At 40.7% G+C, this 17,771-nt stretch overlaps 1 protein-coding gene across 1 annotated transcript in view; it reads left to right on the forward strand.

The window, feature by feature from the left end:
* Positions 1 to 1,917: 1,917 nt before the first annotated feature.
* The window catches only part of Lamp3 (lysosomal associated membrane protein 3), a 31,367-nt gene continuing 15,513 nt past the window's right edge, over positions 1,918 to 17,771 (forward strand). The window contains exons 1-3 of the mRNA XM_028858764.2: positions 1,918 to 2,157; positions 8,304 to 8,995; positions 9,843 to 9,971. Of these exons, the coding sequence (XP_028714597.1) occupies positions 2,109 to 2,157; positions 8,304 to 8,995; positions 9,843 to 9,971 (870 nt within the window). The 5' untranslated portion in view covers positions 1,918 to 2,108. The remainder of the gene's footprint in view (positions 2,158 to 8,303; positions 8,996 to 9,842; positions 9,972 to 17,771) is intronic.

Genomic DNA, 17,771 nt, shown 5'->3' on the forward strand with positions numbered 1-17,771 from the left:
AGTTTTATCTTCTCTTCCACACCCATGGCACTCACAGCCACCACAACTTCTCTACCTTCCTCCCTATGTCTCAGCAGGTCCCTGTCTTACCAACAGGAACTCTGTTTACATTCCTACAATTTACATTTAGATCTTGTCTCTCCTCTGCCCGAAGGAGTTTACGACTTTGGTCTCTTCCAGGACTAAGCATATTTGTTTGGATCTAGCATTTGAGGCTTCTGCCCTTCACCATGGAGCCATCATAGATGTTTAACCCTACCATGAAACCAGGATCTCTTCATGTGTCCTGAGAACAAAATTCCTCTGAAGGTTCAGAAGGCCCACAGCCAGAAATGTTAGCAAAGGACCCGTGAGCTGATGCTCCGCTCTAGCACCAAGCTTTCTTCCCCTCCACCAGAACAGTGCCAGACTCAGGACAGAGAGAAAGAATTCTGTGTAAGGTTAAAGGTGCCTTTTCCAGGGAAATTACTGGACATTGCTGTCAATGTAAAATCCAAGCAAAGTTGGAAAGATTTTTGTGGGTTGGCAACAAAGAAATGCTGGTCTTAATGGAGACCAGAATGAAGAAAGAAGGGCTCCATCCAGATGTGCCTGTGCTTTTGCTGCTTTTTGAGACTGACCTGCACAGCAGTCATTTTGATAATCCGTGTGTGAGTTCTCTGATGCATTTAGCTTCTTTCAGTCCTCTGGTGCTGGGATCTCTTCCTAATTTGTCCCCAGTGATCTGTATGGAATATGCAGTTTGAAAGCATGTGACTTCATTATACCTTCATGTTTTTATGTAACCCAAAGAAGCACAGGTGAGTCTCAAGTATTTTGTGATTTTAGAAGCCTCAGGTATGAGATGAAATTCAAGAACTTGAAAGAATATAAATGGAATTTAGGGTAAATTGGTTACAGGGTAAAAAGTAGAGTATATCATTGGATTTCTATTTTTTAGATACTTGCAATAAAGGCAATTTTGTCATTTTAATTTTTAGCAATAAACATATAGAACCAATTAAAATGAAAAAAAAAAATTCACTTCCAAAAATTCTTTAACTCTGCTGTGACCTCTTAGCTTTTTATAGATAATCTATAGTCTATGCACACACACACACACACACACACACACACACACACACACACACACACATGCACACACACCCATACACACACAGTGTGGTGTGTGAGTGATCTGAGTTAATATTAATAATTAAGATTGGAATAAAAGAACCCATGTCCCCCTCTGCCAAGCAAAGCAAAAGTATCTAGCAAATAGCTACCATGAACCACTTGTGAATTTATTGTTACCTGATAGATCCTAACATTTTGAGAAAACACAAATTTGTTTGTCTATCTTTTGTTTTGTTTTGGTTGTTTTTTTGAGACAGGGTTTCTCTGTGTAGTTTTGGTGCCTGTCTTGGAGCTCGCTTTGTAGACCAGGCTGGCTTCGAACTCACAGAGATCCGCCTGCCTCTGCCTCCCGAGTGCTGGGATTAAAGGCGTGCGCCACCACTGCCCGGCCGTTTGTCTCTTTTTACATTAGTATACTCACAACAAAAAGTCACCAGTGTAACTCATCTGGTGAATGGCCAGACACAGACTCAACTCCCCATCTCCCTAGTTCCCACAAGATTGCAAGTGAGGTAGCTATGAACATCACACCGGCAAGCCTCATACTCAGAGACAGCTATTCTAGAAGGACTGGCTGACAAGGATTTACAGAAATGGCCTCAAGCTGTTACATAGAGAGGAGACCCAAGTTATAAGGGAAGGAGCTGCCATGGATCTGCCACCCTTTTTGGAGAAATGATTTCTGTTGCCCTTCACCATATCCAGCCCCCACCCACACTTTCACCTCCCACAAACACTCCAGGAAGAGGCAAGTGTTTACATTCCCTCTGTGAGCTGCCTGTGGTTTCTCTCATGGTGCAGCAAATCCTTAGCTCTATTAGCTACTTGTCTTCGTGTAAGTGAGATCAGCTTCTCTGTCACAAGTGGATGAAAGGCAGGGCAGTTGGTGTTCCTGATGTTCTGTGAACCTGCTCTGACTCCTTTCCTGCCGTTCAGAAGGCCCACCTGTGCCCAGCCAAGCACACAGCAGCAGCAGATCAACCTCGCCTGACATGTCTGGGCGGCTCTCTGCAGTGGCCGTGCTCTTCCTGTCCTTAGCTGGTAAGTGGCAGAGCCCACTTTCTGTGGTGCCCAAGCTTTATCTAGTTCTCTTAAATCTAAATGCTCACTTGTGCCCTGGACCTAAGGCGAGGCAGGAAGGGCTATAGATATGACTTCTGTTACTCCAGGTATTTAGTGTGAAGACATTTAAAACCTGTTGTCTTACATAGATAGGGACCACCTTCTATTTTTCCCAAGGACCTTTATGACTTGAGTTGAATTTCTGGAAGTTAGAATGGGTATCAACCCCAGAAGCCATTGCCTCTGGCAACCATGTTAGTCTGAATACTATATATCGATGTGAGTTTGTGAAAATCACCTTAATCTAGGAGAACTGAGCCATGGCTTAGGAATTGGAATTGTTATCTAGTCACATACTGCATTCTCTGTTTCTCTTAAATGTGAGTGGTTTATTTTATGTAAACAGTGATGTTCGAAGATACATCAGCTGTCATCTGACCAGTTAAATCGTCTCACAAAGGTGTAAATTGAGGCATCAAAAAGGTTATTAAAATACTGCTGTTCCACAATCAACTCAGAAAGGTTGCTTAGAATAATTATCGGCTGTCTGAAGTACCTACTCTTACTTGAGTGTTTTTCACATAAGATATTGAGTTCCATAGGGTTGTTGTTCTATTCTGCTAGCAAGTGTACCGGTTAATTTCCAATTCCTTCTAGAACCACTAATTTAGCTCATGAGGCCACTGACTCAGTCTACCCTGCACTGCTGAATACTCTAGTGGAGGACATAGAGGCCTTCATTGTTATATGAATCTTGTGGAAGCTGGGTGAAGGGTCATGCAGCTGCCTTAATCCAAGTAGTTTTTGTTTGTGCTGTTCTTTCAGGATTATAATTTTATGTTCTCAGAAGTACAGAAAAGAAATGATTTGGGGATATAGTGAAATGGTAGTGTTGGCTTGGCATCAGATTTACTCACTAGCACTATAGGAAGAAAAACTCACAACTTATCATTTTAAGCTAACATAAAAAGTAAAAATTGCTGCCTATGCACATACTCTCATCCAGTTGGAAGTGAAAGCAGGATGACTTACTCCCCAAGCACAGGCTCAGTTTACAGTCAAGGTTTCATTGCTGAGGAAGAGGCTGGGCTTTGGAGGCATCACCTTCCCCTCTTTCGTTTTGTGAACACATTAGTAAACATTTTGTCTTTTTAATTACCATTTCATGTTCTCTTTCCTAAGTGTTTCACTGAACACATCTGTTTGCTTACGTGTATACATTATTGGCTAGTACTCACAAATGGGGGATGGATTTTTTTTCTTTCTGAGATAGGGTGCCACCACTTTCTTTTTTTCTTATTTAAAACAGTTTTAAAACTTAAATATATTTTGATCATATTCATCCCCTCTCCCCAGTTATTCCAGATCATCTCCTCCTCCCTACCCACACAAATTTAAGTTCTTTCTCAAAAAACAAAAACCCAATATAACAACAACAACCCCAAAACAAGTAAACAAAATAAAACCACAGCCCAAAAGAAAAGCAAAACAATAAAAACAACAACAAGAAACCCTCCAAACTATAACCAAATGCAAGCACAGTACAACACTGTGCAATCCATGATGTGTTGGTCAACTACTCCTGAACACAGGCCTGTCCTGGAGCGGTTAATATACCCAGTGTCACTCCAGAGAAAGAACCTTTCTTTCCCTTTTCCAGCAGGTATAAGTGACAGTTCAGTTATTAATCTTTACCTCAGTGGCTAGGTTTTCAGTCATTCATTCATTCACTCACTCACTCATTCATTTAAAAATGTGAATATAATATAATTAGAGAAAACAAAGACTACCACAGCAAAGTTGGACAAGGTAAATCAACAGAAGGGAAAAAAAGACCAAGAGAAGATACAAGAACTGGAGAAACTCTCCAGGAATCCAATAAAACTACTAAACTGAAAGCCATAATACATCCTCAAAGGACCTGATACCGACCCATGCAGGCCCTGTGCATGCTGCTTCAGTTTCTGAGTTCATACGAGCTTTGTTTGTGTTGATGCAGAAGGCCTTGTTTCCTTGTCCTTAATCCCTTCTGGCTCTTATATTCTTTCCACCTCCTCTTTCTTTTCTTTTTCTTTTTTTAAAAAGATTTATTTATTTATTTATTTATTTATTTATTTATTTATTTATTTATTTATTTATTTATTTATTATGTATGCAGTGTTCTGTCTCCATGTATCCCTGCAGGCCAGAAGAGGGCACCAGATCTCATTACAGATGGTTGTGAGCCACCATGTGGTTGCTGGGAATTGAACTCAGGACCTTTGGGAGAACAGTCAGTGCAGTCAGTGCTCTTAACCTCTGAGCTATCTCTCCAGCTCTCAACCTCCTCTTTCACAGGGTTCTCAGTGCCCCAGGGAAGGGATTTGATGGAGGCATCACATTTAGGGCTGAGTGTTCCAAGGTCTCTCACTCTTTACAGATAGTCTGGCTGTGGGTCTCTGTATTTGTTTCCATCTGCTGCAGGAAGAAGCTTCTCTGATGATGGTGGGTGAGCAAGGAACAGATTTAAGAGTATAGCAAAATGGCTATTAGGAGGCATTTTTATTGCTACTTTTTTTTAGAACAATAGTATTTGATTTTATCCTAGGTCCCTATGCTGTCTAGTATCTGGCTCTTGGTCACCCAAGCAGTGTTGGGTATGGGTTCTATCTCACGGAGTGGGTCTTTATTATTATTATTATTATTATTATTATTATTATTATTATTATTTATATTATTGTTAAGAGACTTTCTATTCATTTTACATACCAACCACAGATTCCCCTGTCCTTCCTCCTCCCACCCTCCAGCCTTCTCCCCCAACCCACCTCCCATTCCCACCTCCTCCAGGCAAAGTCTCCCATAGGGAGTCAGCAGAACCTGGTACATTCAGTTGAGGCAGGTCCAAGCCCCTCCTCCCTGCATGAAGGCTGCACAAAGTGTCTCACCATAGGCACTAGGCTCCAAAAAGCCGACTCATGCACTAGGGACAGGTCCTGATCCCACTGCCTAGAGGCCCCCTAAACAGTTTAAGCTAAACAGCTGTCTCACCTATCCAGAGGGCCTAGTCCAGTACCATGGGGGCTCCTCAGCTATTGGTCCACAGTTCATGTGTTTCCATTAGTTTGGCCAGCTGTCTCTGTACTTTTGCCCATCATGGTCTTGATGTCCCTTGCTTATAGAATCTCTCCTCTCATTGGTTGGACTCCTGGAGCTCCACCTGGGACCCGGCCGTGGATCTGTGCATCTGCTTCTACCTGTCACTGGATGAGGGCTCTATGATGACCGTTACGGTATTCAGTCATCTGATCACCAGAGTAGGCCAGCTCAGGCATCCTCTCGACCATTGCCAGTAGTCTAAGGTGGGGTCATCCTTGTGGATTCCTGGGAACTTCCCTAGCACCCTGTTTCTCCCTATTCCCATGGTATCTTCATTTATCATGGTATCTCTTTCCTTGCTCTCCCGATGGAGTGGGTCTTTAGTCAAATAAGATGTTGCTTCGTTACTCCCCCACACAAGCTTTGTGCCACCATTGACCTGCATATATTTCAGGAAGGTCAACATTGTTGATCTAAGGATTTGTGGCTGGGTTGGTGTTTATGTTTCTTTTTTAGTTTAGTGTGCAGAGTAGTGTCCTGTACCAAAGATGCTAGCCCATGGGGTGAAGGCTCTGTATATGTACCAGCTTGACTTCTCCATGTTCAATGAGTTGTGTAAGTTTTGTCTTCAGCCATGGGGCTTTACGATCAGTTTGTAGAGAGAAAGCTCTAGTCCTGACAATAGCTTGGATTGTTTGGAGCTTCCCATGGGACCCATTTGGCCAACAGCTCAATTAGATGTAACCCAATCCCAGCACTGGAAACTTCATTTGTGACAATTTCCTTTTGGGGCTCTGTCTCCTGATATCATTTAGATCACCTTCATACATATGTATGTTTTAGGAAGTTTCTACTGTATTAGGTTTCCATCCTACCTCTCAAATTGCCCTTAATTTTAACTGTCTCTCCACAAATTTCCTCCCCTTCTCTCTTTCCCCACGTGATCCTCTTGTTCCAGCCCCAATCCATCCATCCATCCATCCATAACTATCCTATTTACCTTCCCTAATGAAATCTCTCTGCCTACATTAGTCCCTTGTTCTATACATATCCTCTGTGGTTCTATGGGTTGTAGCTTGGTTACCCCTGACTTAACAGCTACTATCCAAATAAATGAACACATACTATATTTGCCTTTCTCGGTCTGAAATACCTCACTCAGGATGTTTTTTTCTAGTTATATCTATATATCTGTGAACTTCATGTTTCTAGTTATATCTATATATATCTGTGAACTTCATGATTTCATGTTTTTCAAAGGAGTAATACTCCTTTGTGTAAATATACCACATTTTCTTTATCTGTTCTTCTGTTGAGGGACATCTAGGTTGTTTCCAGTTTTTGGCTATTATAAATAGAGCAGCAATGAACATGGTTGAGCAAGTGTCTTTGTGGTAGGATGAAGAAGAAATACCTTTGACTCGAAACCACCATGTAGTAAATGTCCAGTAATTAAGAAGTTTTAAGGGTATGTAGTACAGTGCTTGCCTGTGATATACACAGCCTTGAATTTGGTCCTCATAGCATAAACACCAAGGGGTTTGTCGTTACCTATTAACACGGAAAAATTAACCACTCAAAATATACTGAATAGAAGGAGACCTAAAGATATTTATAGACTATATTGACTGTAACAAACCTGAGGATTTCATAAATACTAGGGTAAAGCCATGCCCCTTTTTCTCTTTGCATCTTTTTTCAAGTTTCAGCCCAGAGCCAGCAACTACAGCATAAGTATCTGAGTAACTGCAATAGAACCAAAGAAGCTTGAAGAGACTGAGCTGTTTCCCAGAACACCCCATCAAAGTGTTTCCAAGGGCCAGTTTAAGAATTTTGTCTACTCTTCTGGGTTTATTTGTGCTTAAAAAGAGGCAAGGATAGAATCTGGATGAAAGAGAGACAGAGGTCTTAGACTCTCTAAAGGATATCCTTGGAGAGAATTTGTGACAGCAGCAGACACTATGTACTCAATTGTCCTGAAGGTTTTCAAAGAAATCAACTTATTTGAGTTGTACAGTAAGTCTAGAATGTCTCTAAGGCTATTATCCTCCTTTACTCACTCATCCAACTCAGCTATTGAACACTTTCTATGCACAAGCACTTGTGGTGAAAACTATGCACATAATTCTCAACTTTAGGCTTTTAATCTAGTGAGTGAGATGCATAACAACAAATAAACCAACAAGTAAACATTTCTTCAAGGATGGAATTCTACTCACACCTACTGGCAATGTGATCATTAAATATTTTTGATACTTTTCCCATATGTGAGTACAAGAGTTGATACATGAAGCCAAAACAATGAATATATCACTGAGATGGAGAACCATGGTGATTGGGGAAAAGGGAAGACACTGTGAAGAGCTAGCATTTAAACCAAAACATGAAGGACCAGAGCAATTATACCCTGACTTTTTTCTTAGTTAATAAAGACTGGATTGCTCAAAAGATTAAGAAGATACTAGAAGTTGGTCTATATTTAGAAAAGATAATATGGAAGGGATTATCTTTTGAGAAAGTAGTCTCTCATCACTGGGAGCAATTAAGCATAGATTGCATGAATATATATCAATTAAGCACAATTTACCTATTAGATTACTTGTTAGACTTATTTTAACTTGGAATTACACAATTCCATGAAAAATACAAACATCCATAATTCTAGTGCTGCCTCAATCTATAAAATAATCATAGCCACTGTTCACTCCAGGGTATCTTATGAATTCTTTTTGGTTTCACAGTTGAACATGATCACTTTGGTGTGCATTAGTACCAAAACCTATGTAGATGAAGGGATTACATGCAGAATGCCTGGCATATGGTCATAAACATGTAAAGAACACATGTGCAAACCAAAACATTACAGTGATGGCCTAGTATTCAAGTCTTTGGTGATCTTCACTTCATTATTGCAACTTTTGAAATTTTCCCCAAACATGAAATTGTGCACACCGGTTTACTTATGAGCACATTAAAGTGGGAATAAAAGAGGGACCTTGTAAGCATTTGGTCAGTGGTTGTAACATGTTTGCTTTCTTAATTTGCAGTAATTTTACATAGCCATCAAGTAAGAGAAAAAAAATTTACAAAAACCAGAGACTATCTTCAATATGCCTCAACAGCAACAGGACAGACCACAACAAAACCTCTTCTACAGCTGACTAACCAAACACGCCATGTAACTTTAGCAGCAAGATCAAGGGATGATCACATTCAAATGACTGCTGAAACTTCCACCTCTGAAATCACAGATCACACAACAATCAAAACAATAATCCCAGGAACTACAAAAAGCCTTCTCAGTAGACCAGTTAGCTACACCTTTGTTACACCTAATAACTCACACATGACTGCTTCATCTACTGAAGGTACCATTGGCCCTAGTTCAGTGGCACATTTACCAATTCATACAACTGGAGCGAGTCCATCCACTGTCAATCAAATAACTGGGAGAACTCCCCAACCTGGTGGTCAGACTACCCTCTTCAAAACATTTTTCACAGCATCACACAAAAGCACAATCAATCAGAAGACAACGCCACCCACCCATGTCCCAGGAACATCAGTACCTACACACAAGGACAGCTTGACAACCTCCCCTGCCCCCATGGTTCCTGGGCCCACTCTTGAAACCCGGTCATCACCAGCCAAGACTGGAACTTATGAAGTCCTAAATGGAAGCAGTCTCTGTATAAAAGCAGAGATGGGGATAGAGCTGATCGTTCAAGAAAAGGATTCGGTAAGTTGGAGTCATATGATGATAATGCTATTTTCAACGTCTGACCAGAGTTGTTTTGCTAAGAATGAGCAGTTCTTGCTGGGTGATGGTGGTGCATACCTTTAATCTCAGCACTCACGAGGCAGAAAAGAGCAGTTCTCTACAAACTGTCTAAGTGAGACAGGTAGCTAGCTGTGGGTTCATCTTTCCAGTGTTCTCTCCCATAAAAGAATGTGTTCCAGAAGAAAAGTTAAAATGGGGAAGGCAAAGAGAACTTCTGCATGTATACGTCTCACTTGGAGCCAGCATTGGCAATATTAGGGATGCTGAATGACAATAACAGCCTGGCCTTGTCCTTCTCCATGACTTCTCAGGCCCAGTTCCTCTCTAACTTGAGATGTTGGAACCTGATGTTCCCTATGGTTCCTGTCCGCTGTGACGTTCATAGAAAAATCCAAGTTAACAAGAATATATCTTTATTTTACTTATGAAGGAGCCATAATAAATTATTTTCTTTTTAGTTTTTATCCTACAAAAGAACTCACATATCTGTATTTGAGGCAGAAGTACCTTCAATACAAGCTCCTCCCTCTATCACCTTTCCATACATTGAAATGAACAAAATTGAATTCCATGCAGTTTGCCTCCTATGAGTTACCCATTAAGGAGTCCCTATCATGGGGAATTTCTTCAAAGAAAGCTTTTAGGCACTTGCTTGGGTGTGAGAGGGTGCCATCCACCAGGGGAGTCTGTGGTATTCAAATGAATATCCATTTATTTATTACTCAATTAATAGTTTGTACTTCTGAGTCTCTGGCTTGAGTTTCTTCTGCTCTCTTAATGAATGAATCTATCTTATTTGGTTTAGGATTTTGCAACTCAGAGACACTTCAACATTGACCCCAGCCTAACCCACGCATCTGGGAAATGTGGCTTCCAAAAATCCCACCTCTTCTTGGATTTCCAGGGTGGATCAGTAAACATCACATTTATTAAGGTGAGGCATGAATTTCATCACACTGACTTGTGATGTCACTTGGCCTCTAGTGTCAGTACTTCAGTGCTAAATTTCAAGCTGAGGCCTGGCAGAAGTATCTAAGAACCTCTCGACATCTTTTCAGATAAGAATAAGGAGCTTGGGAGGGAGAGGAAGGAAGTGTTGACAACATGTTTGCCTTCTTCTCCTGCAGCCTCCTCTGAGCAGTCCAAGAAGGGCTTCAGTGCCTCTCAGGAGAGTCGTAGCTTTGTGTGTGTGTGTGTGTATGGTTTAGTCACCAGTGCCCTTTGCAGATTGCTCAAGGAGGAAGTAGCAGGGATGAAAAGATCTGTAGAAATTCCAAGTAGACATCAAATACATTCTAAAACCAACATCAAATACCAGAATGGGTTCCTTCCAATCCCTGAAGGTAAAACTCAAGGACTAGGAAGACTGTGAGTTTTCCTGACAGGAGTTAGAGACAGCTAAGTAGAGTGGAAAAGGCTTGGGGCATTGAGGTCGGAGTCTGCTGTAAATTTGACTCTGTCCCTGATTTGTTTTGTGGCAGCAAGCAGGCAACCTTAATCTGTTTAACTTCTATTTTTATTACTTAAAAAATGAGAAAAGAGATTATTTCCATAAAAGCATATGCATTGTAGAGAAAGCGATGATTATTCAACAGCTACCTACAATGGGCAGATATCTGGAGGCAGGGCAAACAAATGAACTTGGTCATCCCACTGTCTGAAAGGAACTTAGCCCACTGAGGTGCTGAAAGGAACCGGTAGAAACAAATTACTCTGTTGGGAGGATGAGAAGTGTGCATATAAACTATTTAACACAGTATTCATGTGTGCATGGAAATGATTTAGCTTGGAACATAATTGTTAAGGACAAAACTTAATTAACTTTTAGTTGTGATTCTGGATTGACTAACACTTCATTTTATAAGTTGAGGTGGGGGGATGAGCTCAGCCTTGAAGGTTAACTTGATAAAAAAGGAGGTTTCTCAAACTGGTGGGAACTCATGAAGTTTAGATCAACAGCTGTGGAGCCTGCACGGGACTGGACTAGGCCCTCTGCATAAGTGAGACAGTTGTGTAGCTTGTCTGTTTAAGGCACCCCTGGCAGTAGGATCAGGATCTATCTCTGGTGCATGAGCTGGCTTTTTGGAGCCCACTATCTATGGTGGGACAGCCTTAATGCAGAGAGAGGGGCTTGGACCTGCCTCAACTGAATGTATAAAGCTTTGCTGATTCCCCATGGGAGGCCTTACCTTGTTGGAAGAGGGAAATGGGGGGTGGGTTGGGGAGGAAGGCTGGGGGTTGGGAGGAGGGAAGAGAGGGGGATCTGTGGTTGGTATGTAAAATGAATAAAAAATTTCTTAATAATAAAAAAAGAAAATGAGGTTTCTGGGGGAAAGCAGAAATAAAACATGAAATGGATCCTACATTTAAAAGTAATTTTCCTTATAAAGGTTAAAACAGAGGGAGTTTTCATATTGTGCTGGCTAAAAGTGGCTATGTAAGGATTTGACTATTATCTCTTTCCTGATTTCTAGGCAGGTCAGATAAACCAAGCCACAGGACAAGCCACTAGCCTCCTTCCTCTGCATTATGTTTAACAATGTTAATTTGTTCAATAAAATGTGGTGGCTGTAACTGTTGTTATTAACTTGGTCTCAAGGGCTTTGTACTTACTTTTCTCTGTAAGATGGAAATGCATTTGCGAATTATTTTCCTGTCCATATCACAGTGAAATGCATCTTCCTTCTCACTCAAAGCTGCTTAGACTAGAATAAGGACTCTATCCACAAATAACTGACATAAAACCATACAAATGTCAGGAAATCCTGTAAAAGTCACTTTAGAAAATTGAAATATGCAGACTAGGGAGCAATGCCTTGTTATGGACTCAGTGCCTTGGAACTTGTCCATATGCCTGTAGGAATAAGTGCCAGTGGGAAGCAATGAGCAACAGCTTTTGTGAAATGTGATGGCCACTGCCCCAGACCTCAGGGAGAACTGCTGGCATGGGTCTATCCAGTGCTCTCCTGCCCCCCCACCTCTATCTCATGTATGTGTTTATCTATCTCTTTTTTTCTCTCCATCTGTTTCTTGATGCTCCTAACCTCTCTTTTTGATGCCTTTGGGATGGACAACTTGACCAGATTCCACCTAAGTCTTGAAGCCCTGCCTTTCTGAAAACCCTATATGCTCCCAAATTCTGTTTATTCTAGATGAGTGGACAGGTAATCATGATTCAAATGGACTTTCAATTGAATTCAAATGGAGATTGAAATGTCTCCACCCAACATCCCAGAGCAACTTGCCAATGGTGGTCTGAAGCGTGGCTTTGGCTCCTTTGCTGGAGTATGAAAAGCTAAGCATCTTCAGTCACTCAACTCCCCAGCATAAGTTCCTCAAGTAACTGTTGAGGTTCCAGGACAGGAGAGAAGCAAAGAGGCTGCTGTGGGATGGTCTGTATGTCAAATTGTTCTGATTGGTCAATAAATAAAACACTGATTGGCCAGTGGTCAGGCAGAAAGTATAGGCAAGACTAACAGAGAGGAGAATTGAGAGAACAGGAAGGTGGAGGGAGACACTGCCAGCCGCCACCATGACAAACAGCATGTAAAGATGCCGGTAAGCCACGAGCCACGTGGCAAGGTATAGATTTATAGAAATGGATTAATCTAAGATGTAAGAACTAGATAGCTAGAAGCCTGCCATGGCCATACAGTTTGTAAACAATATAAGTCTCTGTGTTTACTTGGTTGGGTCTGAGCGGCTGTGGGACTGGCAGGTGACAGAGATTTGTCCTGACTGTGGGCCAGGCAGGAAAACTCTAGCTACAAGAGGCTCTGAGCCTTTGTCTTCTTGCAGAGTTTCTGCATCTCATAGAAACTGTTTAAGCTAAATGAATGCACTTAAACTCAAAGTTGTAGAAACTAAACATGATATAGTAGAAGCAGACTAGTAGAAATATTTTTTCTCTTTTGATATTTTTAATTTAAAGACACTTTAAATGTTTTGATGAAGATTAAAACTGGCCTTTCCTAGGACTTGGAGAACTTGAGCTGGATCTGACCTGGAAGTCTCTTCCTTGAGGAGCAGATCTCACAGTCCCAGAAGATGCTATGTAAGCAGCCACATGAGAAAAGCAATCAGTAGTCCCACCCGGCTGTGATGCATGAAAACCACATAATGAACAGCATAGCAACACATTCCCAAAGAGGCAATAGTTATGCTTTTGTCTTGGGGTAATTGACAGCCACTTAATTGGATTTAAGGCCTTCTCTGTAGGGAATTCATGTCTGATGCTATAAACCTAGACAGCTACCCATACTGGTAAGGCTGTGGAACTTACTGCCAATTTCTTAAATCAGTATGATTTATTATTCTAAATACTATTCCTTCAGTCCTCATCAAAGAAGAGTATTTTTGCAGCAGAGACCACTACCCAACCACAATTGGTAAAAACACAGAGAACAACTGACCATGGATTTTCCAGCCCCAATCAACACAATTATAACATCCCTTTCATCTAAGGCTTAGGAAGCACCAAGAAAATGGAGAGGGAAGACTTTAAGAGCAGGAGGACCAGGACATCTGCTGTGAGATTGTGTCTTCTGTGTATGACAGGAAACCTGCATCCCAGTGAAATCCCAATAATATATTAGCCTAAGAAAGACCTGAACAGTGACAACATCAGTTGACATGCCAACATAAACCTCACAAGACTATCTCTTTTTGGTGAAGAGCTACAAGCAATTAAGGGCTTCTAAGGGAGGTGGGTTCAGTGTTTTCCATAGAGAATCCCCTAATAGATTATCCAATCTCAGCTGGCCAGGCCTAAACACATCTTCATGCAAGCAACTCAACAACTATCATCTCAATAACAATTAAAGAAAAAGAGCCGCAAATGTGAGGGAGCAAGGTGGGAGGGGGCATGGAAGGATTTGAAGGGAGGAGAGGGAAAGTGGAGATGGTGTAAGTACAGTATTCATATACGATATAGAAAAAAAAGTTACACCCCCTCAGAACTGTACTTCTTAAATATTTGAATACGAAGAGCCATCACTTCTGCCTTTAAGCTAATATGGAAAACATTAAGGTGAGAGTGAACGATAAGGAGCAGGTGACAGAGCTGGTGTCTTGATCTGGGAGTTTCTACTGTGTTTTCTCTTTTTCAGGATGGAGATTGAACCAAGGGCTTCATATGCTAGGCAAGTGCTCTACCACTGAACACTTTTGTTTTATTAATTTGCAACAGGGGCTCACTAAAATTATCCAGGTGGAATCATTTTGTAGGCCTCAATGGCCTTGATTGCTATTCCCTTCCCTCAGCCTCCCCAAGTATCTAGAATTAAAGGCCCATGCCACCAGGCTGTCCAGTCCATCATTCTTTCCTGCAGACCATTCATCCAAGAAGGTCAAATGCACATTCTGAGCACCTGCCAACTATCCCAGTTGTTAAATAGTCTTCATACAGATAAAAACATGATAATCTGTTTTTTAAAAAAGTCAGAAACCTGGGCTTTTTAATGCAACTTTTAATTGCAACTTTAAATGCTGCAATACATTTTTTCAACATTTTAATACCATATCAACACAAATAAGACAGATTCAGGCCAGATTTTGCCTGGTACTGTGATTTTGATGTAACAGATCTGTTTTGTGAAATACATGTTGGAAGTAAAAGTTTGTAGATTTTTTCAAAGCTATAATGGATTCTACCCTTCAGTTTGTCACTCTTTAAATATTGCTTCTGGATGAACTGACATTTCTTAACAACCGTAGCATCAATATATGGGGCTAGATAAACTTTTGGTGTGGGATATGTTCTATGTCTTGTAGGATATGTAACAATATCGCTGGCATCTGTCAGAAGATTTACATGTTTTTAGAAGCTGCTCACACTCAATTTGAGCCCCAAATAACACCATTTATCATCAAATGACTCTTAGAAAACAAAAATCACTCCTGCTTGAGAATGGCTACACAGAGAAAAGGCAAACCCTAGAATCACAAGGAGTTTCCATTCCTTACAGGGTAATAGATGTTATAGCTAGGAGCGGAGTGGTGGACTGGTAAGAGGATAATGATTAACAGGATTCTTGTTGATATTTGCTGAACTGCTGTCTTGTCCTGGAGATTGCTAGTGGGGAAGAAACATAATTTCTCCTTATGACCACAGGCTCCCATGGCAAAGGACATATTCACAAGAGAACAGAGCCAACAGGTTTCTACCTTGTCTTCAAGCCCAGATGTTCTCCACATGCTGCACTCTGTCTCTGTGGCTTTCCACTGAGATGTCAATTAGAGTTACTGAGTTTTTCATTTCCAGTATAATTTACTTTGATTTTTTTCAGTAGTTCTTTTTATTGATTTCTATTTTCTTATTTTGAATAGATTTCCTTATCTCATTCAATGCTTTGTCCTTTTGTTCATTCATGTCTTCTTTGAGTTGTTTGAATATAGTAATAATTATTTTTTTTAGAAGTTTTTCTTACAAATAGTTCTCATTGGGAGTTATCCCTATGAAATGAGGAATTATGGAGGAAGACATGATACTTCAGTGTTTTGTTTCTGTGCCAAGGCTTGCACATCTGGAGTTAGTTTGTTAGTTGAGTCTTTCTTTCTTTTTCCATTTCTTCCTTTCTTCTTCTTTTTTAAAAATCAAGGTAAAAATCTTCTTTCAGTGTCGATGTTTATGATGTTCAGAAGACAAAGTCATATTAGCACCGAAGTCTGCTCAGTGGAATTGGTATTTAGGACCACAGGCTTTATCTCTAGTCTTCTGAGAGTTAGGAATTGTCCTGGGTCATGCCTGCAGCTTTTGCTGGGAGTTGTGAGACTCCCGAGGCCTGTGGGTCTTACTCAAGGACGGACATCTTGGGTTTCCTCCCTGGGTCCACAGCTTCTATCACATCATGTTATGAAACTCCTCTCCAATGCCTGTGGCCTTATGCTGGGTCAGGTCTGGTCCTCTTCCTAGATCTGCAGGTTCCACTGCAGTGATTTTTGAGTTGTGATGCTTCTGTGGGACTTGTCCTTGGGGCTTGGGACTCCTGACTGTGTCTGCAACTTGAACCAGGAGTTATTGAGTTTCACCACTATTCAAGATGGAAATAAATTTTCATTCTCATGAGATGAATGTTCTATTTAATTTTTACATAAAGAACCAAACTTTGGCTTTAATACAAGATACTGCTGGAAATGGAGCATCTCCATAAATGGTTTTTAGAGTTGATCCATATTTTGGTTTTAAAATCATCAGTGCTGAGAATGCTGCTTTGTACATTATATGCAACACAGAATGGCAGAAGTGGAACCAAGGCCACTTCATAAACTGTTAGAAATTCTGTGCTTATCTGTGGTGATTTGAATAAGAATGGCCACCATCAGCTCATATAGGTGTGGCCTTGTTAGAGTAGCTGTGGTCATGTTGGAGGAAGTGTGTCACTGTGAGTGGGCTTTGAAATTTCAAAAAACCACACCAAGCACAGTCTCTTTCTGCTGCCTGTGGATCAGGATGTAGAACTCTTAGCTATTTCTCCAGTGCCACATGTGCCAACCATTCTCCCCACCAGGATGGTAATGAACTAAACCTATGAAACTATAAGCAAACTTCTAGTCAAATGCTTTCTGTCGTAAGAGTTGCTGTGATCATGTGTCTTTTCACAGCAATAAAACACTGACTAGAATATTAGCTGAAGGCAAAATCCATTTGCCACTTTTTCCATGTTTTCATTTTATTTTTTATTATTTATGTGTTTATGTATTTATTTCTGTATTTGTTTATTTGTTTTTTTCAAGACAAGGTTTCTCTGTGTAGCTTTGAAGCGTCTCCTGGAAATTGCTCTGTAGACCAGGCTGGCTTCAAACTCACAGAGATCTGCCTGCCTCTTCCTCTCAAATGCTGGGATTAAAGGTGTGTGCCGCCACTGTCTGGCCATCATTTTATTAAGAAGTTAAAATATGTAAAAATATTTTTCTATACATAATTTAAAAATTATTTTAATTGATTATTTGAGAATTTCTACAATGTATTTTGACCACAATTACCCCCTTCCCCCAACTCTTCCAAGGTCCCCTACCTCCCTAGTGAGCCAAGTGTTGTTGTTTGTCTTTCCTCTTTTGGAGGGCTACCACCAAGCTCCCAAATAAATCACACACAAAGGCTTATTCTTAATTATAAATGACTGGCCTTAGCTTGGCTTGTTTTTTGCCAGCTTTTATTGACTTAAATTATCCCAACTGCCCTTTGCTTCTGGGCTTTTACTTTTTCTTACTTCTATAATCTTACTTTCACTCTTACTCCGTGGCTGCCTGTGTGGCTGGCCCCTTCTTTTCTTTCTCCTTTCCTTGTTCTCTTGCTCTTTTTTTCTCTCCCTAGATTTCTCTTTCTATGTATACTCTCTGTCTGCCAGCCATGTCTATCCTTTCTCCTGCCTTGCTATTGGCTGTTCAGTTCTTTATTAGACCATCAGGTGTGTTAGACAGGCACAGTAACACAGCTTTACAGAGTGAAACAAATGCAACATAAACAAAAGTAACACACCTTAAAACAATATTCTACAACACCCAGGTTTGCATTTTTTTAATTAAAAACACATCAAGTCCAATTTATATTTTCCAAATACTTTTGGGTGTAAGGACAGCCCTCAGAGTATAGTCAACCCTTAAAGAAAACTGACTCTTCCCCTCTCAGCAGCTATCTGTTGCCAATAGCTCTTGACCTAGAGGTAGAACTTTATGTCCACTTCCCCTCTTATGCTGGGACTTTGTCTGGCTTGATCTTGCACAGGTCTTGTGC

The sequence above is a fragment of the Peromyscus leucopus genome, chromosome 12 (assembly GCF_004664715.2).
Source record: "Peromyscus leucopus breed LL Stock chromosome 12, UCI_PerLeu_2.1, whole genome shotgun sequence".
NCBI lineage: Eukaryota > Metazoa > Chordata > Mammalia > Rodentia > Cricetidae > Peromyscus > Peromyscus leucopus.